The sequence below is a fragment of the Mirounga leonina genome, unplaced genomic scaffold, assembly GCF_011800145.1.
Source record: "Mirounga leonina isolate KUSES-001 unplaced genomic scaffold, KU_Mleo_1.0 Mir_171, whole genome shotgun sequence".
Classification (NCBI taxonomy): domain Eukaryota; kingdom Metazoa; phylum Chordata; class Mammalia; order Carnivora; family Phocidae; genus Mirounga; species Mirounga leonina.
Window position 1 is genome coordinate 24,235,127 of NW_023270436.1, and position 26,903 is coordinate 24,262,029.

At 48.1% G+C, this 26,903-nt stretch overlaps 2 protein-coding genes across 2 annotated transcripts; one reads left to right on the forward strand and one right to left on the reverse strand.

Moving 5' to 3' along the window:
• Positions 1–3,366: 3,366 nt before the first annotated feature.
• On the reverse strand, positions 3,367–6,694 carry CUNH22orf24 (chromosome unknown C22orf24 homolog). The gene is given in 3 exon segments (XM_035016723.1): positions 3,367–3,415; positions 3,417–3,480; positions 6,096–6,694. Coding segments are annotated over 3 exon segments (408 nt in total). The 5' UTR covers positions 6,391–6,694.
• A 4,594-nt stretch (positions 6,695–11,288) lies between these two features.
• Positions 11,289–23,540, forward strand: YWHAH (tyrosine 3-monooxygenase/tryptophan 5-monooxygenase activation protein eta). The gene is made up of 2 exons (XM_035017458.1): positions 11,289–11,563; positions 22,073–23,540. The coding sequence occupies exons 1-2, from the start codon at positions 11,477–11,479 to the stop codon at positions 22,724–22,726; spliced, it is 741 nt and encodes a 246-aa protein (XP_034873349.1). The 5' UTR covers positions 11,289–11,476; the 3' UTR covers positions 22,727–23,540.
• The last annotated feature ends 3,363 nt before the right edge of the window (positions 23,541–26,903 follow it).

Consider the following 26,903-nt stretch of genomic DNA (forward strand, 5'->3'; position numbering starts at 1 on the left):
AGCCCCTGCTGAAAATGAACGTTTTGGCAATTTCCTTTCATTCCTGCTCAACTTGGGCTCCCTGGAGCTCTTGCCCCTGACACAAACCCAGACACCTGGCCTGCCTTCCTGACCTCCTAAGGACATTGGTTTTGGAGGACTCAGCAATGTGGGAGCTCACGCCTGCCACTCTGCCCCCTGAAGTGCCGCACCAGCAAGGGGCAGGCACATGATTTCACCACCACCACCACCAATTTGTGGCATCTTCCCTGTGTCAGACCCCACACGGGTGCTAGGGAGATGGCAGGTAACAAACCATTAGGACCCCTGGCCTCATGGAGCCTGCTGCCTGGTGGAGGAGATGGACAACAAGTCTGTGAGTGAATACATTGTGATTTCAGATGGTAACACATGCTCAGGAAGGATGAAACAGGATAACGGGATAGAGAGCGAGTGGTGGGGAGTGTGCTGTTTTGGCCAGGATGGTCGAGAAAGGACTGTCTCAGAGGAGGTGACATCTGAGCAGGTACCCGAATGAAGAGGAGGCAGTTGTAGGTTATTGATGTCCGCGTAACAAACCCAAACTGTGTAACAAACCCCGAAACTTAGTGGCTTATAACAACCATTTATTATTTCTCATGAGCCTGCGGTTGGCCTGGGTGGTTCCTCTGTCCATTTCTCCTACATGCAGCTGGAGGCACAGCTGGCTGGAAGGTCCAAGAAGGCCTCACTCAGCCTTCTAGAAGTTGGTACTGGTTGTTGGCTGGGGCCCCTCAGCCCCCTGTCACACAGCCTCTCATCCTTCAGTTGGCCTTACATGGTGATCTAGGGGCAGCATTCTAAGAGGGGGAAGGCAAAAGCTGCACGGCTTAGGCTCTGACCTCATAAAGGGTCACTTCTGCCACATTCTGTTGTCAAAGCAAGTCACAGGGCCAGCCTGGATTCAAGGGCTGGGGAGAGACACCACCTCTTGAAGGGGTGAGTGCCAAAATATTTATGGTCATATTTAATCTGCTACATCATCCAAGTAAAGATCTTTGGGAAGAGTACTTTGGGCAGAGGGAAGAGCAGGTGCAAAGGCCCTGGGGTAGGATGGAGTCCAGAGACCTGAACCACAAACTAATGGTTCCTCCACTTCCTCCGTTTGCTGTTCTGTCAGATGGGAACTAAAGATGCTTCCCTGTCATCCATAGGAGGCTTTGCTTCAGGGCAGGGTTAGGATTTCAGTTACTGACCTCTGAGAGGAGGAGGAGGAGAATCAGACACAGGAGCTTGGTTTGGTATCCTCCAAACACTGGCATTTGTTGAGCACCATCTGGCAGGAAGGTACTGTGCTGGGCACTGCAGGTCACAGGAGAGTCTGAGGGGTGCTACTCTTGCTGAGCTTATGGGCTGAAAAGGTTGCTCACTACGCTGGATGATGACTGAACTGGCAGGATTGGGCCCTGGGGAAGGCCTAGAGGAGGCAGGATTCCAACAGGGCCTTGGAGGGCATGTAGGATTTAGCTGAAGGAAGGAAACTCTTGATAGCAGAGGTGCAAGGGGGCTGTAGAATTTAGCAGTCCAATGTAATAAATGTTTGATGAGCCTCTACTCTGCACTGAGTGAACGAGATAGGCAGAGGACCTGCCCCACAGTGGGAACCCAGGGGAGGCACCGTTCAGGCTTGGAGAGTCAGGAAGCCTTCCAGGAGAAAACAGTAATGCTGGAGAAGCCTGAGGATGGGTTGGGTCAAGCTCAGTGGGGCAGCGACAGGAGGAAGAGGTCCCGAGAAGGTCCCAGTGGAAAAGATAGCATTTACAAAGGCGAGAGGGGAGGGAGAGCTTGGGATTCTCAAGAAAAGGCAACAAGTTGTGTCCAGAGCAGGGAGTTCATGTGCAAGAGAGGGAAAGGATGAGCTTGGGGCTACAATTGGCCTCGTGGGCTGATGAGAGACTCTGACCTTTTTCCTGAAGGCTGTTTGTGTAGGATTGCCAGATTTAGCAAATAAAAATACAGGTTGTCCTGTTAACTTGGAATTTCAGATAAACAATGAAGAATTTTTTTAAAAAATATTTTATTTATTTATTTGAGAGAGAGGGAGAGAGGGAGAGCACAAGCGGGGGGTGGGGGGTGAGGGAGAAGCAGGCTCCCTGCTGAGCAGGGAGCCCAACGTGAGGCTTGATCCCAGGACCCTGGGATCATGACCTAAGCCGAAGGCAGACACTTAACTGACTGAGCCACCCAGGTGCCCCAAACAATGAAGAATTTTTTAGTGTAATTATGTGCATGCAATATTTGGAACATTCTTATACTGAAAAATCGTTTGTTCTTTATCTGCAATTCAGTTTTAACTGGGCCTCCTGTATTTTCTCTGGCAACCCTAAGCGTGGGACCACAGAAGGGTTTTAAGCAGGGAATGCCATGGTCAGATTTACACTTTGGGAAGCTCCCAGGATTTGCAGGGAAACATACAGGAGGGAGACCAGGAATGGGGTGGAGGATGAGGGTCCTGCTTTGTCTAGCACCCATCAAGGAATGGGGGCATCTCCTCATCATCACTGGTGGAAGGCAAGCAGGCAACTGCAGGCCAGGTCAGACCCCAGCTCTGCTGTGTGAGCCTCTGCTCCCTCCCGGGCCCTCGGCATCCTCGTCCGTCTAATGAGGGGGCCAGTCGATCAGAAGAGATGGTCCACAAGGACCCTTCTCTTCCGGCCATTCTGGCCAGTGAATGGGTGAAACACCTTCAGGTCTCCTCTCTCCAACCTCAGGCCCTGCACCTGGTTTGGGGGAAGCATTTACTGAGGTCCTAGTATGTACTGAACTGGGTCCTCTATCTAGATCACTTGTTTTATTGAATCCTCTCACAACAACCCCTCAAGGAAGGTATCATTCCCATTTCACAGATCGGAGAACAGAGGCTCAGTGGTGCAGTTGCTCCCCGGTCACATAGCTGCACAGTGCCAACGTGGAGTGGAGTCCAGGTCTGGCTGGCGCCAGGGTTCACCCTCCCACTGTCTCCAGGAAATCTCCCCGGGAGCCCCTAATCCCCCATATGTTTATCGCTTGGGCTCAGTCAGCAGTCTCCTTGTCCCCCTGCAGGCAAATGCTGCGCTGGCTCTTTCTGAGTTAAGCCAGGGACTAAAACGGGCCAGTGTAATGCTCCTCTGCTGGGGGCTTTCCGGTTTATGCACCCCTTTTCCATCTATGCCCTCCCCACGACCCATGGAGATGCGGCCCAGCCCCCTCCAGCTCCTGTAGCCTGCAGCTCTGCCGCAGTGGAGTCCACATTAAATATTAACGGTGACATCAGTTGCCGGGCTGCTTGGTGAGGGCCGTGGCTGCCTTTCCAAGGTGAAACAGTGACCGGAATTCAGCTGGCTCAAATGGCATCCCAGGGGCTGGCTGTCAGGACTCAGAGAAGATGCTGCTAATGTAAGGCATGGCAGGACTCCAAGTTTTCCTCCCATCTCCCCGGCTCCTCAGGGACTGGGTGGCATCCTGATGCTGACATGATGCATTCTGTAAGCCAAGCACAGTGCTAGGCTCTGGGGATACAGCTCTAAGTGTGACCTTGCCTCCTGGGGCTCCCTCCCCCACTGGCTGGCGGAGGAAGGGAGAAAAAGTCTCAAGGCAGAGGGCCAGAGCAGGTGCCCGGCCCAGCCTGAGGCTGAGGGATCCTTCCAGAGAAGCCAGGGTTAACGCTGAAACCTGAAGAAGGAGCCCGAGTTAGGCGTGGAAAGAGGCGGATAAGTGTGCCAGGCAGAGGGAACAGGCTCAGAGCTCAGATCCTGGTTCTGACTCCTCCTAGCCATTTATCTGCAAATTGAGTTCCCACCTCACAGGGTTCCTATGAAGACTAAATGCAGCCATGGCTGGTGATAGCACAGGGCTTGGGGCATCATGAGAGCTCAGGGGTAGCTGTTAGGAAAACAGCCTTCATGTAATCCCTTTGCTCTGCCAGGAATCCTTACCCCCATTTGGTGAGTAGGGAAAGTGCCGCTCAGAGGGGAGACCTGACATGCCTGGGGTTATACTGTGGATTAGACCCTGGGCTGGACACATGACCCCAGAGGGGTCTGGGGTCTCATCCTCCATCCACAGAGCTATGGCAAAGGAATTACGTTTACTTCCATATTAAAGATGAGGAACCAGTCTGAGAGGGGCAAAGTGACAGGCACGAGGCCACAGAGCAAGTGGACGCTGGATTTGGAACCATCTGGGGCTGTCTCGGAGAGCTAGAAAGCCAACCTGAGCTGTCTCTAAGACCCTTATTGTGAGTCTGTGATCCTGTGAGTTCCTGGATGCCCCCAGGCCTTTAGGGCCCAGTGATTTCATGGGGAGGGCATTTCAGTCTGGGCTGATCCACCAACTGTCCCAGGAGGCAGCATCCACTCTTTCCCTCAGCACAACCTCATTCCTCTGGTGGAAGCCCGGGGTGTCTAGCGTGAACAGCAAGCACTGTTGCAACAGGCCCATCTTACGGAGGAGGAAACCGAAGCTCAGAGAGGTGCAGCCCCTTGCCCAGGCTTCCCCAGCTACTGTGGAATTGCCAGGATTTGAGGAGGGTCTGAAAAACTGCCCCATTCAACCCAGGAGCCCTCCTCTGCCTTTCAGCCTCCTCTGACCTGCAATCTCGCCTTCCTCCCCTTTGCTCACTCCTTTAGCTTATCTTCCCCCCGAGCTGTCAATTAGTCAGTTGGCTGTCAGCTGATTAAAAGTGCCCCGCCTCCTGAAAGACTTTGCCACTCACCAAGAGGACTCTAGTGGTGGAATTTCTGCAGTATGCACAAGGTGTGATCAGATTCAATTCAGCACTCACTCGTGGAGAGGTGCACCCCGGGGGTGGGGGCTCAGATGAGGAATGATTCCCCAGTGTTTACATTCTGCAAGGGAAATGGCAACTTCCTTAGAAAGTGGTGGTGTTAAGTGGCAGAGCGTGAACTTGACAGTCAGAAAGACCTGGGTGTGGGGTGCCTGGGTGGCTCAGTTGTTAAGCGTCTGCCTTAGGCTCAGCTCATGATCCCAGGGTCCTGGGATCGAGCCCCGCATTGGGCTCCCTGCTCCGTGGGAAGCCTGCTTCTCCCTCTGCCACTCCCCCTGCTTGTGTTCCCTCTCTCACTGTCTCTCTCTCTGTCAAATAAAAGAAAGAAAGAAAGAAAGACAGACCTGGGTGCACATTCTGACTGCCCCCACTAGCTCCATGACCGTGGGTAAGTGAGCTTCAGTTTCCCCATCCGTTTGAGTGGGTATAAGAGGAATCCCCACCTCATCGTTGTTGTGAAGATTAAATGAGATCCTATGTGAAATTGCATAGCATCATGCTCGGTGCTTAACAGCTGGCCAGCACACATCAGCTTTACCAAAATAACTCTATGCACGTGGTGGATGCCAGAGTCCCTGGGGGAGTGGGCAGAGGGGAGAGTTCTCCATCAGGAGACGGAGAACCTGGAAGGCTCCCTTGAGGAGGTGAGGTCTCTGCTGGCCATTAAAGGACTTCGAAGCAGAGGAAGAGGCAGCAGGATGGGAAAGGACATTCTAGTTGGTAGAAACTTGTGGATGGAGGCTGGGAACGTGGTGAACCTAGGATGCTCAGGGAGTAGGTGATGAGCTCGGAAAGGCGGCCCAGGGGCACGTGATGAAAGGCCAGGAGGGAGGAGCTTATATCTTTTAAGCGGGAGAGGGTCCTATCTATGACTCCAGTGGGTCTGCCGTGGGTCTGTGTCTCCTGTGTGTGCAGAAGCCACGCCCCTGGGGTCAGCCTTCTCCTATGGCTTTGGTCCTCCCGGGTCCCTCTGTTGTTTCCTGACTGGGGACCAGCCTGCCACTGTTGTCTGGAAGAAGACAGAAGGCTGTCGCAATCTGCTCACCTCCTACTAACATACTAGGTAGGAAAAGATGGTTTTTTTTTTAGCACAGTTGCCTGGCAGGAAACCTCTGTGGAAACTCAGTGATCCCCTTGCTTACTTGCCGGGGTGTGGTTTAAGCAGCAGTGGAGGACGGTTATGCTCCTAGCTCAACAACCAAAAGGCTCTCAGGAGATCAGGGGCTGCAGTGGGAAGAATGAAGGTGGAGTGGGTCCGGATGCAGGCTCCTGACCCCTGCTGTCTGCGCTGCACTTGAGCGAGACACTTAACCTCCCTGGGCCTCAGTTTCGTCATCTGTAAAATCGAACGACAATACTGACCTTACCTTAACTGAGTGGCGTGCACTGCCCCCCCCCAGCGCCCGGCCTGCTATGGAGTGGGTCCCTGTTACCCTCCTCCACTCGTTTCGACTCGGGGTCCAAACACTGGACCTTTGAAGCAGCCCCGTTTCATCCTCTCGAGTTGCCATGCCGTTGTTTGCTGAACCTCCAGCAGTGAAATACCCTAGACCTTCAGGGCTGGAAGAAAGAACGAACTCTACCATCCTGTCAGTGCGGACTCCCATTTCACAGACAAGAAGTCCAAGGCTCAGAGAGGGGAAGTCACAGCACCACACGCGCCACACAGCCCCTCCCACCTGGTTCCACCTCAGTGGGAATCACACAGAAGCTTGAGACAATTACCCAGATGGTTCCAGTCAAAGGATCTAGAAAATTCTGGTGAAGAAACACAAGCTCCTCGACCATCTGCAGAACTGAAGCAAAAAAAGCCTTTTTTTTTTTTTTTTTTTTGCCCTTATTCTCACTGTGGTTCCATGGGGGACAGCTTTGCCGTCCTTCTTCAGAGCTGAACTCCTCTGAACCAGCTTGTGGGGGGCGGGTGCTGAGAATGGGCTCTGAGCTCCACCAGCTCACAGACTGTAGCTACCAGGACATTTTCACACTTCGTAATACCAAAAACTGCCTTGGGGAGCCAATTGCTCCCAAAGTGGGCTTTGACAGAGTGGTGAAGGGCTCTGGATGGTCCTGAGATCTGTGGGCTCAGGCTGGTCTCAGACACAGAGTGGCGGGCGGGAAGGGGTGGGGTGCAATTTGGTATCAGTAAAAGGACCCTGAGGCCACAGCAAGTGGCAGAATGTGGGTGTGAGTGGGAGGCTGCAGGTGATCTTTCTAGGTCTCATTTTCCTCATCCATATAATGGGGATAACAACCTCCTTCCACGAGTTGTAAGAATTTGGTGAGATAATATAAGGGGGGAAAATGTCGACCCTTGGGCAGCTACCGCTGATGCTGTTGGTGGTGGTGTTATCACTGGTTTAGGATCAGCAAGGTTACCTGGGCAGCAAGAGGCCTCATTTGGTGGGGAAAAACCCTACAATCCTATGTGGGTGACACTAATATGTGGGCAGGCGGCCCCTCTTGCTCAAGATGGTAACCATGCCAACAGGGTGAAAGCCATCTCTCCAGAATAATACCACATCTCCTCTGTCGTATGTCCCTTGGTGTCCAGACTTCTCAGGGACCTCAGAGTGTCCCAGAGTACCTGAGGGGAAAAAAAAAACAGGACGTGCCTTTTCTGGGTCACCTATTCACTCAGCTCTGGTGGCGGGTTCTGGCATTGCTTTGGAAATCCAGTTCTGCAGGAGGAACAGTTGTTACCCCTGGCTCAGGGTGGGACGCAGCAAGGAATTATTCGTTCTATGGTCATGATGGCTGGTGCCTCCCATGTGTCGCCACCGTGCAGGTGAGGAATATACGTGCTCTTGCCGATCCCCAACCCAAAGAAATAGGTGTGGTTAGTCCTGTTTTAGGGACTTGCCCAAAGGTACTCAGCTGGTAACTAGCAGGGTAGAATTTGAAACTAAGTGCAGATCCTTGGGGCACCTGGGTGGCTCAGTCGTTAAGCATCTGCCTTCGGCTCAGGTCATGATCCCAGGGTCCTGGGATCGAGCCCCGCATCGGGCTCCCTGCTCCGCGGGCAGCCTGCTTCTGTCTCTGCCACTCCCCCTGCTTGTGTTCCCCTCTCGCTCTGTCTCTCTCTGTCAAATAAATAAATAAAATCTTTAAAAAAAAGAAACTAAGTGCAGATCCTTCTTCCCCATCACACCACTCACATGTCCTCAGGTAGCCAGGGGCAGATTGCTCTGTTCCCAGAGCAAGAGACACTGTACCGGACGAAGATGCGGCAGACGTGGCCTCTGCACTGAGGATTTGCTCTGAGCTCTGGGCAACATGGTGTGTTTGGCCTTCATGGTTAGTCCCCTTGACCTGGTTCAGGGGCTCTCTCTGGAGTTGTTCAAAGAGAACAACTTTATTGGTGGGACTTAGAACCCTGGGAGTAAATGTCCCGTCCAAGGCAGCTGTCCTGGGCTTTACTTGTAAGGCTTGAGTTGGCAGCCCTTTCCGAAGGGTGAAAATGGGTGCTGGTCAGAGTGTGTAACCTCCAGGTAGGGAGGCTTGTGTATACTTTTTACAATCTGAATGATCCTGGAAGGGAGTCACACGTTCTCAGCTAACACCAAAAGGCAGTGTTGGACCATCAGGTTTGGGAGTCGGACAGACCTGAGTTCAAATCCTGACTCTGCTGATTACCAGCTGTGACTATTCAAATCATGGAACATTGAAATTTATTTTTTATTACGTTCAGTTAGCCAACATATAGTACCTCATTAGTTTTTGATGTAGTGTTCAACGATTCATTAGTTGCGTGTAACACCCAAAATCATGGAACATTTTTGAGCCAGTTTTCCCATCTATAAGATGGGAATGGAAATTGTACCTACCTTACAGGGGGGAATCTTGAGGGAAAAAAATATACCCATTTCTGCAAAGCTCCTTGCCCAGAGCTGGGAATGGGGCATATGTTCCCTCAAGAGTGGGTGTGGATGGAGTCGCCCAGGACAGAACAGAGTGAGGAAAGCGGAGGGCCTGGGGCAGAACCCCAGTATTTCAGGGTAGGCTGAGAAGACAAGCCCACGCAGGAGACCAGAGAAGGGGAGCAGTGGGGCAGCAGAGGGAAGCCAGGAGGGTGCAGCGTCATGGAGGCTTAGAGGACAGCCTGTCTAGGCAGGGAGAGCAGTTGTGCCCAGGGTGGTCAAGGGGGCTAGGAAGGTGAGAACTATGAAATGACCTTGGACTGGCAACAGGTGGCTACTTGCTGGTGGCCACAGTGAGAGCCGTCTAGGTGAAGGACTAGGGGCAGACAGACCCAGAGTACACTGGACTGAGAGGTGGGTGGGGGGTGAGGAAGTGGAGACAGTGAACTTTGGTGAGAAGACAAGAAAAGCTTCATGGGAGAACCAAAGTGTCCCCCATTGACATTTATTAGAATTAGAATGCCCTATTCTACCTAATTTTCACTGTTTTGAAATCAGTCTGAATCCAGCATGATCAGAAAAGCTGGAAGGCCTCTAATCTCTCTAAAAGCTGGAAGGAAACATAGAAATCTCCCAGCGCTGGCTCTCCTCCCACCTCTCACTGGAACGCCATTTTCATGGGGGGGGGGACAATTAATTATCATCTATCATGCTCTTTAAAGATATCCACCAGGGGAAAGATCAGCCTAGTTTGTTAACCTCAATTCCATTTGTAGTTAGCAAAGGTGACTCTTCAAAGCATGGTGAAAACTTGTGGTGGGGGCCTCTGCTCAGACTCACACTGAAATCCTGTTTCATGGGTACTGAGGTCCTCATTTTGGTGTCACAGCAGGGAGAAGAAGGCCCAGAGACAGGAGACCTAGTATGGAGACCCCAGCTCTGCTTGCTCACTGTGCAAACTGGCGCTAGCCTCTCTTCCTCAGACCTCAGTTTCTCCTTATATGGGATAAAGGGTTGGATGACAGTGACTCTTAATGTCCTACCAGCTTGGACATTTCAGGATTTCTATTCTACGGTGCATTTAATAGTCCTTTGAGTCCAATTGCTAGATGGTAAAACTAAGGTCCAGTCCCTCACTTCTCCCTTCAAATACATCGTACTCTCCAGACCAAGATTCTTGGCTTGAAATGGGACTTCCACACCTCTTCTGGTCCCAATTACCTAAGGATAATAACTCAAATCTTCAGGTTGGCATTTAAAACACTCCATTATCTTGTTTTGCCCAACCTCATTTCCCCACTGCCAGGCCTTTCTTCTCATTGTCTCTCAGATTTTGTTTCTGTCCTCACTGCTAAGCCTTTGTCTGTGCTGGACCCCACTCCCTAATACCTTTTCCCTGACTTTCATCTCCCTCAAAGTCCGGCTTACCTGCACTTGTGTATTTAGATCTAGCTTATGACAAGAGGATGTATCTTACTTATTCTATAGCTACTCTTTCCCCCAGTGCTGAGCATGCGATAAAATTCTCAGAGAGCCTAAGGTCCCTTCTCCTGTGCCACCCTTGGCGTGTTGTACTTAAGTGGGGCTATGTTTTAGTCATTGGGATTTTCCTAGTTTGTCCAAGGCCCAGCCCAGGGCCTAGCATGAGGGACCCTCAGCATAGAATGCAACAACAGGGATGGGCTTAGTGACCAGTCAGCCCATCCACCCCCCTTTTTGCCACAGAAGGAAGTTCAGCCTGGGTTTGAACTCAGATCCTGGCTCCACCAATTACCAGCTGTGTAACCCTGAGTAAGTCACTAATCTGGCTTTGAAAAATGGGGAGACCAGGTGTGCCCACCTGCGTGGTGGGCTGTGAGGACTAAATATGTTTATACCTATACAGGCCTAGCACTGGGCTGGCTCCTAGTAGATATGTCATGTTACTCATCCCATCCAGGCCATCCTGTCCCTCCTCTCATGGAAGGCACAGTATGCCCAAAGTCAACTGTCAAGGTGGGAGCACAGCTCTGCAGCCCGCTGGGTGTGAAACGTGTCTTTGGGAGTGGCAGGTGGGCGTCTGGACAAAGTCTAGGCCCGATCCTGCCCTGGCCAGTACGGATCCAAGCAGAGGGTGCGTCCCCAGGGAGCCCATGGGCCAGCCTGGAGTCAAGGCTGGCGACACGGCGGGGGCGGTCCCGGCCCGCCCCCCCGGGCACACAGCCTCCTGGCTTTTCCAAACAGTAGGGTTATTTGATTTTTGGGTCCTTCTGCAGTCACACCTCCAACCTGGCCTCAGAGACGCGCTTCAAAGAAGAGCTGTGACACTGAGCTACCTACGCAACCGCCATCACCGCGCCCCCTCCTCGGGCTCCGCAGTCCCCACCCCACTCTCCCTTCTCCCACCTCCACCTATGCGGCGGTAAAATGCAGCACTCACAGGGCGCCTGCGCAGTTCTCGGGCGGGGCGGCGGAGGCGGCGGCGGCGGCAGCTATTTATAGTAGGTGACGTCACCTTGAAATAGACCGTTAGGGCCGGCCCGCCCTTCCCCCCTCCCACTCCCGCCGCTCCCCGCCGCCAGGCCCGGCTGCTCCCACTGCGCAGGCGTCCTCCATCCTCCCATCCCCCCGCGCGGCCGCCTCTCCTCCCTCGGCGGCGTCGGCGGCGCGAGCCACAGCGTGCGGGGCGAGCCAGCGAGAGGGCGCGAGCGGCGGCGCTGCCTGCAGCCTGCAGCCTTGGGCCGGCCGGCGAGCCAGTGCGCGTGCGCGGCGGCGGCCTCCGCGGCGACCAGGGAGCGGACGCACGAGCTAGCGGGCGAGCGGTGCGGGCGCGAGGCGAGGCCGAGCCACGAGCGACATGGGGGACCGAGAGCAGCTGCTGCAGCGGGCGCGGCTGGCCGAGCAGGCGGAGCGCTACGACGACATGGCCTCCGCCATGAAGGCGGTGAGCGCGCCGGGAGGCCGGGTTGGCCGGCTGGGGGGGCCCGGCGTAGGGGAGGGATGGGCGGCCGGGCGGCATCTCCCTCCCGGCCCCGGGCGACCCCGCGACTTCGTTGGGCGCGGCCGCCCGCCGGCAGCCCGCGCTTCCCGCGCCCGCCCCGCCATTTCCTGCGGCCGGGCCGGGGTGGGGTCTCGGGGGAGGAATGCAGCCCCACGAGGAAGGGTGGGCGACAGTGGCCCCTTTCCGGCGGGCGGGGGTCGCCGTATCCCAGCTCGGAGCCCTGGGTGGGGGGGGAGGGGGCCCGAGGAAACGTGAGAGAGCCACATTCCTCGTTCTAGACCGTTCTGCCCAACGTGGGGGCTCGCCTCCCTCTCGCCTTCCTCCATACCCCAACTCGTAATAAAGAATCACCTAGTGAGTGGCGCTCTGTCTCTCCTGGTTTTCTCTGCCACCACCTGAAGTCTGTGTGATCCCGATCTGTTACGCTCTACTCGCCGCAATCGTTCTCGTTCCATCTTCCCACACCCGGGGCTGGCTTTGTGTGCGAAGACCCCCCACCCTGCAGTCTAGACGTGGACGCGAGCTGGAGGGCGGTGGGTGTGGGGCCCCACTCCCAGGTCTGATGCAGCGAGCATCTGCCTGGAGATTAAAATGAGACGTGACTTCTTGGCAAGACAGGGCTGTGTGCCTTTGCATTCCCGAGATCTTCGTAGATTGATTCTGCAACTTGATTTCCGGTGAAGGACTCGTGCCCGGCCACACCCTAGCGCATACCGTGGATTAGACACCACCTGCATATATGAGACTAAGAGTTCCGGTTATCCTCTTACTGTCCCTGTCTCTTTATTTTACCTTTTCTCTAAATGAACATTACTTCTCTGCGTCAAGGTCACACGGTGGTAGAGGTACAACTGACGGCCACCAGCCTGCTACGTTCAACCAGTGTACATCCTCCGGGAGATCTGGGAGGATCCGCCGGGGCCCCACCTTAGACCTAAAGATTCTGCAGCTCTAGGGTTGGGACTCAGAAATCTGCACCCTAATTTTGAGCGGGCTGAAGCCTGACAGTTACTGACCCGAATTATGGCTCATTTGTCCTTTTGCTGGCTTTGTGAGATTTCTTATAAATCCACAAATCGAGAGGCTCCCTAAAATTTCAGAATCATTTGAAGAGCTGCGTTTAAGGCTTTGGTATTAGTATCATATGAAATACGTTGCTGAGGTCAATATTTAGGATTTATCCAGCTAAGACAGACACTTGAAGAGATAGCTTTCCTGTGGTGTCCTTGTTTTAAAACATTGCACTAGGTGTGTTTAGAAACCAGCACTACCACTCATTTGTTGATAAAGGTGATCCTGATTTGAGCCCTGGCATGCTGTCACCGGTTAGTCTAAACCAGGGACAAGCTAGGTTTGGGATCTGAAGCCTTTGTAATTCAGGGGGCCCTCTTCAAGGACGCAAATGTAAAATATTAATTTTGCAAATTTTACAGAATCTGTGAATACATTTCCTCTGAAGGGGTTCTGAGCTTAATTTTCTTTGGGATAAGAGCCACTTCTCTTCACACAGCAAGTCACACAGCAAGTCACACTTGAGTGAACGTCTTCTCCCCAATAATGGAGTGGCACTGGGATTGTGCAGGCTGAGGCCTCAAGACATTTTAGTGAGGCCTTCGTTCACCCTGTGAGTGGGGCTTGAATAAAGGTGAATTGAGGTTAAGGGAAGATGGCTAGAAAGGACATTCTGGAGCTCTGGGAAACCTGAGGCAACTTGAAATGGGAAGTAAGGAAAGGATTGAGAGATGTAACCGGAATGAAATACAGTTTGGGGAGAGAACAAAATTGGCTTTCTGGTCTTCATAAGCAGGCTTGAATAATGCTATCCTGTAGCTAGAAACTTGTGTTCACAGATTTTTTTCTGAGGCTTAAAGGTAGCATTTTGCAAAGTAATGGACCCTCCCGTGTGTTGAGAATCTGTAATATCTTATCTGAAATGATTGATGGGTTGGATAAGCCATTCAGCATTGAAAAATCAATCCAAGCTCCAATTATGTCATCTGAGAATTGTGATAAACCATTCCTTCAATGTAACTCATTTTAAAAAGTCAGAACTTTTTTTGTCATCTAAATTAATAGAATATATTAATTGGAAAGGACTTGGCAGGGTTCAGTGGGAGACAGTTTCTTAGTTTTACCTATTAAGTTGATATTTGTACATTAAATTCTTAATGTTATTGGGAAGACTCAGCCCCCATTTTATTAATATCATAGGCTTAAAGTTGAGCTTTTGGAAAAAAGGAATTCTGGTAACCTTTTTTTTTTTTATTTATTTTTATTTTTTTAAAGATTTTATTTATTTATTTGCGAGAGAGAGAATGAGAGACAGAGAGCACGAGAGGGAGGAGGGTCAGAGGGAGAAGCAGACTCCCTGCCGAGCAGGGAGCCCGATGCGGGACTCGATCCCGGGACTCCAGGATCACGACCTGAGCCGAAGGCAGTCGCTTAACCGACTGAGCCACCCAGGCGCCCTCTGGTAACCTTTTTATGTGGGTTTTCTTCAGGGTGGTGGACAGGTAAGTAGACTGCTCTAGGGTGGACAGGGAAGCAACCTGAGTGAGATGTTCTGATATCACCACACTGTAACCTTGAACTTTAACATCTCTTGGCTTCGAGTCTTTTGAAGTGTAAAACTAGTAATGTTGGTGTTGCTATCAAGTCATTTTTCAGTCTTACTCTTCTAACTTGTTTTCTGTTTTCTTTATAATTTAAATGGTCACCTAATAATGCCTGCCTGTAATCATTGATGTTCCTTATGCTACCAGTGTCACCTGGAGGATGGTGTCGGTAAGCTTTAAGAAAAATCATGCATATTGGAAACAGTAGTGTTGCCTCAAATCATTTGAGAACTGCAGTTCCCTGCCTCACCCCATAATGTGAGGAGGCAAGAAATGCGTTTGAAGTGAACTAAAGGAGTGTCTTCAAGATCTCCTCATCTCATACCTAGCAGCTTGCAAAGAGTGAAACAGTGGGAAGAAGCATTGTGAAAGATTAAGAACCCAGGTCCTCTCTCTGCTGGGCTTGAAATGACCTTACGCAAACATAACCTCTGAAAAATGGATATCATACCATCTTATAAGAAAGTGAAATAGGGGCGCCTGCGTGGCTCAGATGGTTAAGTGTCTGCCTTTGGCTCAGGTCATGATTCCAGGGTCCTGGGATCGAGCCCCACATTGGGCTCCCTGCTCAGCGGGGAGCCTGCTTCTCCCTCTCCCTCTGCCTCTCCCCTTGCTCATGCTCTCTCTCTCTCTCTGTATCTCTGTGTCTCAAATGATTAAATTAAAAAATGAAACCTATAAAGGGGGATAAAAATGTCAGTGCATTAGACTTAAGTGATTTAAGGAAAGAGGGTAAATAACCAGATTTCTGGTGAATACTCATGGGTGGACATCATTCATGTCTCTTACTGCCTTAAGTCATCTTTTTATATTAAAACAGATTGTAATTAAATTTATAAAACATTAAAATTATTTGGGATAGCATGGTGTGTTTTAACATTGATACAGTTGATTACAAAGTTGACAGAGGACAGAAATACATCTGAAGGACTTGAAGAATATCTATAGAAATCTTGAGTGCAGGAAATAAAGCTGCAGCTTAAACAGTTTGAGAGGAAGAGGCACTTGGCCCAACCAGCGGCAAAAGGCTCTTACTCCAACAGCTGTGAGATTATGGGAAGTGGGGGAATGAGCAGGTGGTGTATAAAAGTGGAGAGCTCGACTGAGTTTCTCAGGGTGAGACCTAACCCGTGTTGCAGATATTAAAACTAAGGATGATTTTGAGGTGTACCAAAATTGTGGTTAGTGTGAAATCTCAAAGCCACATCAGTACTGTAGTTTGAAATATGTATAAACTAGAGAGTACTATTTCCCACTAAGTGGTCATTTTTTTTTTTTTTTAAGATTTTATTTATTTGAGAGAGCGAGAATGAGAGAGAGTACATGAGAGGGGGGGAGGGTCAGAGGGAGAAGCAGGCTCCCCGCTGAGCAGGGAGCCCGGATGCGGGACTCGATCCCGGGACTCCAGGATCATGACCTGAGCCGAAGGCAGTCGCTCAATCAACTGAGCCACCCAGGCGCCCTAAGTGGTCATTTGTAACGTAAGTATTGCTTTGCCATGTATTGGCTGAGGAAAGAAAGAAGGTTCTCGATTCTTGCAGTAGCCTGAATTAAAAGGACTTCAATTGGTGAACAGTTCACAGAGCTTTGAATTTCATATTAGTGGTAGAACGCAGTGTCACACTTCCAGATATGGTTTGGAAGGAGATACCCCAAATGTGTTTTCTTTTTTTTTTTTTAAAGATTTTATTTATTCATAAGAGACAGAGAGAGAGGCAGAGGGAGAAGCAGGCTCCCCGCCGAGCAGGGAGCCCGATGCGGGACTCGATCCCAGGACCCTGGGATCATGACCTGAGCCGAAGGCAGACGCTTAACCATCTGAGCCACCCAGGCGCCCCCAAATGTGTTTTCTATGTTACAATTTATCAAGTTTATGGAACTTACATTTTACTTACTAGGCATTCAGTAAATGGTAGTTGGTACTCCCATGTGTACATTCTCATTTAATTTTCATAACAACTTTGGATGGACTGACTATGGATAATTGTTAACTTCGTTTTACAAATGAGATTTAAAGAGGCTAGTTTTCTCGAGGTCAGGTTGTAAAGCCAAGACCTGAACTCTTGAATTTAGAACTCTCACTATAACCACTGTATAATAATGGCCCATGAGGCTAAGGCATAATATACATAAATTTTTTAAAGTTTTATTTATTAGAAAGAGCGTGTGAGAGAGGCTGAGTGGGGTGGGGTGGGGAGAGGGAGAAGCAGGCTCCCTGCCAAGCAGGGAGCCCGTTGAAGGGGTCCATCCCAGGACCCCAGGATCACGAAAGGGATAGTATTTCTAGTATATGTTCTGGCATTAGTCATTGTTGGTGACTAACTTGCGGGCCCTTTACACAAGTGGGCTTAGTGAACAAGTAGTTTCATCTATCAGATGTAAGTCATTTTTGCCAAGTTTGATTAAAAACAGAATCTGCCATGTATGGTTGTTAGCTATAGCAGGGGAGTGTAGAAGGCAGACTCACGCATTTGGATTTGCTTGTTCTGAAGACCAGGAGTTTCGTTTAGCTTAAGAAGTAAAGTATTAATTGAATTTGAATTCCTGCTGTGAATTAAGAAGTGCAGAACTATGTTAAATTATATTCATGGTATTTTAAGAAATTGTTTCATATCTTTGGCACCAGTTGTTTTCACACATTTTTTTTTAGTCTATTTTATAAGCTGATAGGCCCTAACATTTCATTGTCTGGGTTATTGGTAAAATTCCTTCCAGCGTCCAAGTAGAGGACACCCGTCTGCTGCCCCACCGTTCGGGTGCTCTTCCCACTCCTCGCTGCAGTGGCTTTCCCGTTGTGGTGGTGGGTGGTGGCACTTCCCTGCGATCGGAACCTGGCACAGCTTCTGAGGCTTTCAGTGTTGGTGCCTCCAGGGACAGTAGCGTGCAGTAATGCCATTCAGATGGGTTGTATTTAATCCCTGCCAATCCCTACAGAAATGTTCAGTTATGTCAAGAGTAAGAAAAGGCAGTCTCTCCATGATAACAAAGGTGGCTGTTTTGACTAATGTTAAGCTTTGAGTGGATATTAACTACCTGAACTCATCGGCTCTAAGCTTGAAGTTTAGCTTCTCTTTGGCTTTCTAGAACTGCAGCCTTGCCCTAGTGAGGACAGGGAGTGGTCTATCCAGGCCTGGGCAAATGGTGACAGATGGGTACTTTGCCATCTTGGGACCAGGCAGAATCTTCACTCGGAGGGTAGTAAATTGGGGAAGAGTCAGCCAAAAAATCTTTCATACCCTGACTCACTTTTCTTTTTCCTTTTTCTTTTTCTTTCTTTCTTCTTAAAAGATTTTATTTTGACAGAGACACAGCGAGAGGGGGAACACAAGCAGGGGGAGTGGGTAGAAGGAGAAGCAGGCCTCCGCTGAGCAGGCAGCCGGACGTGGGGCTCGATCCCAGGACCCCGGGATCATGACCTGAGCCAAAGGCAGATGCCCAGCGGCTGAGCCACCCAGGCGCCCCTCTTCTTTTTTTAATACATACAGGACTCTGCCAAAGAAGTTTAAAGATTTTATGATGTGGTTATGTTTACCTAATTGTTCACGAGAATCGTTTTCTCCTGTTGTAAACTCATACCAAAGGCAAGCTTGTTGGTAGCAAGTGGGTGTGGGTAACTATCACAGATGGGATAGTAGTGGGTGCGTGTAGCTCTGAAGAATGGGAGTGCCCTTCCGGAGAAGTAACATTTACCCTGACTTTGGCAGTGTGGCCTGGCCGTCCAGGGGTGGCATTTTTTGTTTGCTCAGTATTACTTTTGAGGTTGGATGTTTCCCAGATTAAGACTTTAAGTTTTCCCAAATAGTCCTTGTGCTATTTTTGGCAGTGGATCTATTTTTACTCACAAACACATAGTTTATTGCCTGGTGAGTTAGTGGGAGGAGGCCCTTAGGGATTTTTGAGTAAGCGAATGGTGTCATAGGAAGATAAATGAGTTAGTAGCCTATCAGGTTATTTGTAACTTTGAGTACTGTGTAGTCCTAGAGCAGAGGAAATGGGGTGAAGTGAGTGCCCCCGGGCTGGGAGTTGGCACAGCCAAGGCGGCGGTATGCTAAGGACATCAGTCAGAACATTAGTCAAGTGGCTGGCCTGGTGTCCAATCCTTAAGGGAGGTGGAGAGATGGGCCTTTAGAAATGGGAATGGTTCACCAACTTAAGGTTTCCAAAGTGTGTGAGTTGGATTAAGTGGGGTGGGAGGTGGGCAGGCAAACAGGAAGGCAGAAGGCAGAGAGGCTGTGAACGGAGGTGAGGAGTCCCTTAGAGGTGGTGCTGCCCCATGAGGACGTCGTGTTTGGAATGGCTGCCCTGAGGGTAGCCGATGCGGGGCAGAAATGAGGCTGTGTTGAAAATGGCTGGAGTAGAGAGGAGGTTGAGAACCATTGGGCAGGTCTCTTTATCTGGAAAATTCTGTGTCTTGTCTTTGCTTCACGTTCCCAGTTAGAAACCATTTGGAAACTTCTAATTGTAAAGCTGCACTAAATCATCTCCCCAGACTATGCGTGCAGATGACCATCCAGCTGCTTTAGTACCGAGGGGTTAGGACTGCTAGTTACGTTTTCCTTTCTCTTGCGCTACATTGCCTCCCAGTGTCTGCTTCTCTCGGTGTGTGACCGACTTTCCTTAGCTCTCCTGCCTCCAGTAGTTTGGAATTTGAAATATTGGGAACTGGTGCTAACAAATCAAGACTGGCTGTGAATCTTGTTTGTTTTAATAGGCCATCTGATTTCACTTTGGTCTATACTTTTCCAATCTGGGGAAAGCTCAGTTTCCTTTAGTTATCCAATCAAGTAATAAAATGATCTTCCTTCCATAAGTTTCCCTTTCCTGAGTTGTAACCCAGGAGGATTAAAAATACTATATTTAAACGTATCTAGTTATTTCCTAATTAGGCCCTGGCTGGGGTTCTAAGAACAATGCTTGCTTAGCTGTTAGTCACACTCAGCTGATGCTGATAGTGATTCATTCAGACTGGCAGGAAACCAGATGATTGTTACATAAACACTAATACTCCTAGTAAATGATTTTTCATGTGAAGGTGTCATTATAAATATTGCCCAGGAGCCTTTTTGGGCAATTTATTGCTGATGGCGAAGGGCCGCATGAATTCCTGAAACCTACAGAAACAACCAAATTTCATTTACACTAATACCAACCTCGTGCCTTTCCACACCTTTTATTGTTGCTCAGGAAAAACAGAATCCTAGAATATTAGAGCTGAAGAGGTCCTTGGAAATCATTTAGACCAGTGCCCCTTATTTTACTTTTGATCCCCAGACAAGGTCACATAGCTAGCTCAGGCTAAGCTCCAGATTTCTTAGGGTTTTTTGTGTTTTTTTTTAGTGATGATAATATCTATTGTACAAACACCCTGGGTGATAAAGGTGTTCTGTATTTCACATATGCACTCAATTTTAAAGATACACTCTGGGGAGTTACCTTGGTGTGTCTTTGTGAACTTAACAAGCAGCTTTATTAGCCACAGGGTGAAATCTTAGTGACTCCTTATAGATATCATTTGCATTTTAATGTCAAGTGCCCTTAGACTGACTTATTGCAGGAGCTAAGGAGCTCTGGAATTCTGTGCTTGCCTCATGTTTTACTGAATATTGCCCTGGAAAAGTGAGTCGTTTGAGAGGATTCAACAATCAGATTTGTCGGAGGATTCAAGATGGAATTTTAATTTATAAGGGTTTCTTCCTAAAAAGACCATATTAACAAAAATAAAGTCTCTTTATATTTCCAATAAACAAATGTGAGCATGTGTTTGAAGGAACTCACTGGAGAAGAAAACCATTGGGCTTACAGGTCTTCACCTGGATTTGAAAGGGAGCATGGATTTGGAGTTAGTAGAGAGATTGCCTGGGACTGGGGCAGAGCACTGAGAAAAGTGTGGAGACCACTCAACCTCTGTGTGAGGAGGAATGAGGAACCTGGTTTGCAGGCAGCCCTCCTAGGGGATAGGCAGAGGAAGCCTGTAGCCAAAGACCACACTGAAGAAAAAAGTGGGGTTGGTTTGATTGAGTAGGCAGAGGTGGAGGGACAATCCCAGGCTAGGGATTTGTAGCAAAAGAGTAGGGGTGCTGGGGACAGGGAAATGGGGGAATTGTTGGTATTTTTATTGGGGAGGGGGTTCCTAGTAGACAATGAAGAACTTAGCACAAGTTTTCTAATTTTACACATAATGATTATATTTGTTGCTTATGTTCTTGAGTTAATTTTTTTGATCTTTAGAATTTCTGATTCTTCACTGCTCGGTCTTTTCAATCCATGTTAAAGCATGTCTGTTTTAATATGCTGTTAATAACTTTCTCCCTGGAACCTGGCCTTTACAAAACCCTTTCCCCTCAATTGCAGGAGTTTCTGTCCTTATAGTTTAAGTAATATTTTTCTTTGTTGAGTGTTGTATGGTTTCCTAAATGTTTTTTTTTTTTCTTTTTTTCTGGAAATTAAAGACATTTACCAGTAACAATTAAGGAATCCCCCTACTTTATAGAGGCCAATTTAGAAATTAGTGGCTTTGCTGGGGCCCAGACCCAGGTTTTTCTGATTTCAAGTCTATTAGTTTCCTTGGGCTGCCAAACAAAGCACCACAAGCTGGGTAGCTTAAAAGAGCAAATTATATTATTGCAGTTGGGAAGGTTAGAAGTCCAAGATCAAGGTGTCAGCAGGGCCGTGCTCCTTCTAAAGGCTCTAGGGAAAAATCCTTCCTTGCCTCACTTTTTAGCTTCTGGTGGCTCTTGGTAATTCTTGGCGTTCCTTGGCTGGTAGACCCATCACTCCAATTCTGCCTCTGTAATCCCATGGAATTCTCTCTGTGTTTGTGTGTCTCCAGATCTCCCACTCCTTATAAGCGCACCAGTCCCTTGATTTAGGATCCACCCTAATACAGGATGACCTCATCTTGACTTGATTACATCTGTAGAGGTCCTATTTCCCAATAAGTCACATTCACAGGTCCTGAGGTTAGGACTTCAGTGTAACTTTGGGGGACACAATTCAACAACACAACAAAGTCCAGCGCCCTTTTTACTAAGTACATAGCTGGCTCACGTAGAGTTGGCATCATGAACTACTGAAAGAAAGTTACAGCTTATGAAATTTAACATTTCTCCTAAAAGTAATTGGTGCTTCCATCCTTGATGGCCAGTCAGGGTTTCCTGACTGGTAGGTCAAAGTAGCGCTTACTGCTGAGTAACTGTGCTTCCTTTTAGCAGAGGCTGGGGGCAGGTTCCTGTCACTAATGTATCCATTTGGATTGGGGGAGGTCTGAGTGTACCAGTAGGATTCTCTTGTGTAACCACTCAGGGCAAAACTCTGGCCACTTGACCTGTGTTTGATCTCATCTGTGAAGCTTTTATCTGTTAATATGTATTTGAGGGAGGTGTGATTAGTTCTTTCTAGAATATAAAGTTGGAAGTAGAATCTGGAATGTACTTCCAGTCTATAATCTTAAAACATTTGGCAAAGGACTTGTATGATCTTATTGTTGACGATACCTTCTGTAGAATAGCTGAACCTCCGGGCTTTTTCATCCACTGCTATGTACCACCACAGTCTTTCCATGGTTATCTTTATCCCCATACCTCTACCAAGATGAAGGCAACATCTTAAAAGGCCCGAATTACGAATTTCTCAAATCCCTTATCACTGAATATTTTGTTTCAAGTATTTATTTCTTTTTAGACTACAGTCTTCCTTCAGACAGGATCCATGTCTGATTGATTTTTCTCCAGCTTGTCCACGCTGGCTTGAGAAGGGTTGTTGATTAGGTTCAAAGGAAGATTTCTTTCTAAGATTTTTGGATTTGGATCTCAGTGTTTATCTTTTGGGGATTTTGCAGGTGACAGAGCTCAATGAACCTCTTTCCAATGAAGATCGAAACCTCCTCTCTGTGGCCTACAAGAATGTGGTTGGTGCCAGGCGATCTTCCTGGAGGGTCATCAGCAGCATTGAGCAGAAAACCATGGCTGATGGAAATGAAAAGAAATTGGAGAAAGTTAAAGCTTACCGGGAGAAGATTGAGAAGGAGCTGGAAACAGTGTGCAATGATGTCCTGGCTCTGCTTGACAAGTTCCTAATCAAGAACTGCAATGATTTCCAGTATGAGAGCAAGGTATTTTACCTGAAAATGAAAGGCGATTACTACCGCTACTTGGCAGAGGTAGCTTCCGGGGAGAAGAAAAACAGTGTGGTCGAAGCTTCTGAGGCTGCCTACAAAGAAGCCTTTGAAATCAGCAAAGAGCACATGCAGCCAACGCACCCCATCCGGCTGGGTCTGGCCCTCAACTTCTCCGTGTTCTACTATGAGATCCAGAATGCACCTGAGCAGGCCTGCCTCTTAGCCAAACAAGCCTTCGATGATGCCATAGCTGAGCTGGACACACTAAACGAGGATTCCTATAAGGACTCCACGCTCATCATGCAGTTGCTGCGAGACAACCTCACCCTCTGGACCAGCGACCAGCAGGATGAAGAAGCAGGAGAAGGCAACTGAAGAGTCTTCGGGTCCCGGGCCCTTCCTTCACCCACCACCCCCCATCATCACTTGATTCTTCCTTGCCACAATCACTAAATATCTAGTGCTAAACCTATCTGTATTGGCAGCACAGCTACTCAGATCTGCTCTCCTGCCCCTTGGGAAGCAGTTGCAGATAAATCTTCATGGGCATTGCTGGATTGATGGTTGCTTTAAGCCCTTAGGGGCTCCCTTTTCGAATTGTGCAGATGAGTGCGTTCTGAATGAGGCATTCTATGCCTATTGATCTATGTGAAATCCAAGCAAAAGCAATGGGGAAGTTTAGAAAGGAGAATTAGCCAACACAGGCTACGATTGATATTTAAATGATCATTTAAAACAAGCTGATAGTGTTTTGTTAAGCAGTACATCTTGTGCATGCAAAAAAATGAATTCACCCCTCCCACCTCTTTCTTCAGCTAATGGAAAACTGTTAAGGGAAGCTGATTACAAAGAGACCACTCCTCCTTTCCATCAGCTTTATAATAAACTGTTTAATGTGAGGTTTCAGTAGCGCCTTGTTTTGCCTCTTTAAATTATGATGTGCACAAACCTTCTTTTTCAATGCAATGCATCTAAAAGTTTTGATACCTGTAACTTTTTTTTTTTTGGTTGCGATTGTTTAAGAATCATGGATTTAGTTTTTGTAAACTCTTTGGCTATTGTCCTTGTGCATCCTGACAGCACCATGTGTGTCAGCCCACGTCAATCAAGATGGGTGATTATGAAATGCCAGACTTCTAAATTAAATGTTTTGGAATTCAGTGGGTAAATAAATGCTGCTTTGGGGATATTCTGCCTATGTGTGTGGTTTACATCCTCCCCTCTCCCCCAAGGAGCTCTCTTAACAGGTTACCATTTTTAATCCTGCTTTTAGTGTCTCAAACACTGAAGCATTTTTGGCATAGTAAGATTTCTTGCTCTCTGATTCCATTACACATTTTGCAGTATACACTAATTAGACTCCTGAATTTTCAGTTGTTTTCTGTGAACCCAGTCTACATAGCCTCTCTGATCCACTCTTCCTGATAACTGGTGCTGGTATGGGAGTTGAGCAAACAAAAATGCTCGGTCTTCCTCAGTATAGCACCTGACCAGTGAAAGGTCAAGCCTCTGTTTAACTTGGGAGGGTGTAGCTTGACCCACCCTACCGGAATGTCGGTTGATATTTAACACTCAAGGTAGATACTGAGCTTACACATGTCCTCATTTTCTTCATATTCTTTCTGTATTAGATACAATAAAATGGATCCCTGAAATAATCTTTAAAGCCTCCATCTACGTTTAAAAAAGGAAAAGGCCGGACACCTTAAGTTCTCTCCCATCTGCATTTACCCCAAGGCTTCTCTTGAGGCTTAGCATTCCCAGCTAGACCTCATTCTCTGGTGATACGGACTCGAGCCCCTCGCAGTTTCTATCACCTGCAGCTTGGTGCCCAGGAACCAAACGTGCTTGTTAGTGGATTGGTTCAGTTACACAAAGGTCTTAAAATACCTTAATCTTGACTAAAGCTTCAGACTAGACTGGTGAGAATGGCAATGGTCTCTGTCCTTGAACTTTTCTGTTGTGGTGGAGCACAGATCTTTTAAGCTTAGAAGTTAACCTGTTTTCTCATTCTGAAGTAGAGGTAGGACCCATGTGCTCCTAAAATACTCGTTAGAAAGCCTGTTTGAGGGGCGCCTGGGTGGCTCAGTTGTTAAGCATCTGCCTTGGGCTCAGGTCATGATCCCAGAGTCCTGGGATCGAGCCCTGCATCAGGCTCCCCGCTCCGCGGGAAGCCTGCTTCTCCCTCTCCCACTCCCCCTGCTTGTGTTCCCTCTCTGGCTGTCTCTCTCTCTCTCTCAAATAAATTTAAAAAAAAAAGCCTGTTTCAGGTTGACCTAATTGTTAGCTAAAAGTGGTTATTAAGTTTCTCTTCAGTTAGTAGGTCAGGTATTTTAAGGCTACCAGCTTTATGTAGCCAAGATACTTGCCTGTGATAAACATGTAGACATTAAAATTTATTAAATTTGAAATGCCCTTCACAGGAAGAGCTTTAAGAAAAACACTCATGTTTTCATTTCATAGCTGTCTAATGAAAGGTTTTGTCCCCACCTTGTGAATGAGGAAAGCTGAGGTGCAGAGCTTGTGGACCTCTGGAATTCACACAGCTGGTTAAGCCGCAGAGGACGGCCGAAGACTCCTAATCCAGAGTGCTAAATGCCCTGGGTTCTGCCAGTGCCATGCTCCAGGCAGGCAGCCTTGACAAGCCACACAACTTTTCGAGACTTACGTCTCATTTTTAGTAAGTGTAGGATTTGTAATATGTTTTCATTCAACTCAAAGTACTGTGTGTAAGGCATCTTCTTTGGTCTGGGAATGGGGTTGTGGGGAAGTAAGGACACATAATTAACACTTCAGCTCCATAAGTGATAAATGGGATTCTTTGAGAGCACCTGAGGGAACTATACATGTGCCATAAACCTGGCAGCCTTCTCAACTGCACGATCCCAAAGCTTTCCTTCCCATTTTGCTCATTCATGTTTTAAAACTTGTCAAGATGAATTTATGAAACGATAGGGTCATCTCAGTGTTAGAGCAGGGGAGACTAAACTCCAGAGAAATGAAATGGCTTTTCCAGAGTCACACTGGAAAATTGGTAATAGAACCCAGACTAACATTCAGATTCTTTAAATCTTTGTTCATGGTTCTTTACTATGCTCTTGGGATTGAGAAGGAAAAATGAATGTGGCATACATCCCATTCTGGGGACACTTTCAGTACTTTTAATATATTTTTTTAAAGATTTTATTTATTTGACAGAGAGACACAGTGAGAGAGGAAACATAAGCAGGGGGAGTGGGAGAGGGAGAAGCAGGCTTCTTGTGGAGCAGGGAGCCCGATGTGGGGCTCGATCCCAGGACCCTGGGACCATGACCTGAGCCGAAGGCAGACGCTTAACGACTGAGCCACCCAGGCGCCCCACTTTTAATATTTTCATTTAGAGTTGAATTAATTCTATTTGGAAAGGGATTTTTAAATTTATTGGTGCTATTGCTTCAGATTTTCTTTTTTTTTTTAAAGATTTTATTTATTTGAGAGAGAGGATGAGAGGAAAGAGAGAGCACATGAGGGGGGGGGAGGGTCAGAGGGAGAAGCAGACTCCCTGCTGAGCAGGGAGCCCGATGCGGGACTCAATCCCGGGACTCCAGGATCATGACCTGAGCCGAAGGCAGTCGCTTAACCAACTGAGCCACCCAGGCGCCCTTGCTTCAGATTTTCAATAACTCCTCAAACTGCTCAAAAATCCTTTTTTTTTTTTTTTCTTTTCCTTTCCGGGCACCTAAGTGGCTCTGTCGGTTAAGCGTCTGCTTTCGGCTCAGGTCATGATCCCAGGATCCTGGGATCGAGTCCCATGTCGGGCTCCTTGCTCTGCCCTTCTTCCCACTCGTTCTCTCAATCTCTCTCTCTCAAATAAAATCTTTAAAAAACAAAAGAAAAAAATGTTTAAAAAATTCATTTGTTTCAGTTGGAGGAAAGGGTATTGGATTTTTTTTAAAGTTTTTATTTTAATCATCTAGTGCTTATCACAAGAAGTGCACTCCTTAATCCCTATCATCTGTTTAGCCCCTCCCCTCTGGTAACCGTCAGTTTTTCTGTATAGTTAAGAGTCTGCTTCTTGGTTTGTCTCGTTTTCCCTTTGCTTATTGTTTTGTTTCTTAAATTCCACATACGAGTGAAATACAGTATTTGTCTTTCTCTGACTGATTTATTTTCACTTAGCATAATCTCTAGCTCCATCCGTGTTGTTGCAAATGATAAGATTTCATTCTTTTTTATGGCTGAATAATACTCCACTCTGTGTGTGTGTGTATACACATACCACATTTTTTTTTTTTTTAAGATTTTTTATTTATTTGACAGAGTGAAACACAGCGAGAGAGGGAACACAAGCAGAGGGAGGGGGAGAGGGAGAAGCAGGCTTCCCACGGAGCAGGGAGCCCGATGCGGGGCTCGATCCCAGGACCCTGGGATCATGACCTGAGCCGAAGGCAGACGCTTAACAACTGAGCCACCCAGGCGCCCCCATACCACATTTTCTTTATCCATTCATCAATCGATGGACATTTGGACTACTTTAGGGTATAGGATTCTTGATAATGGAGTTACTCTTGGG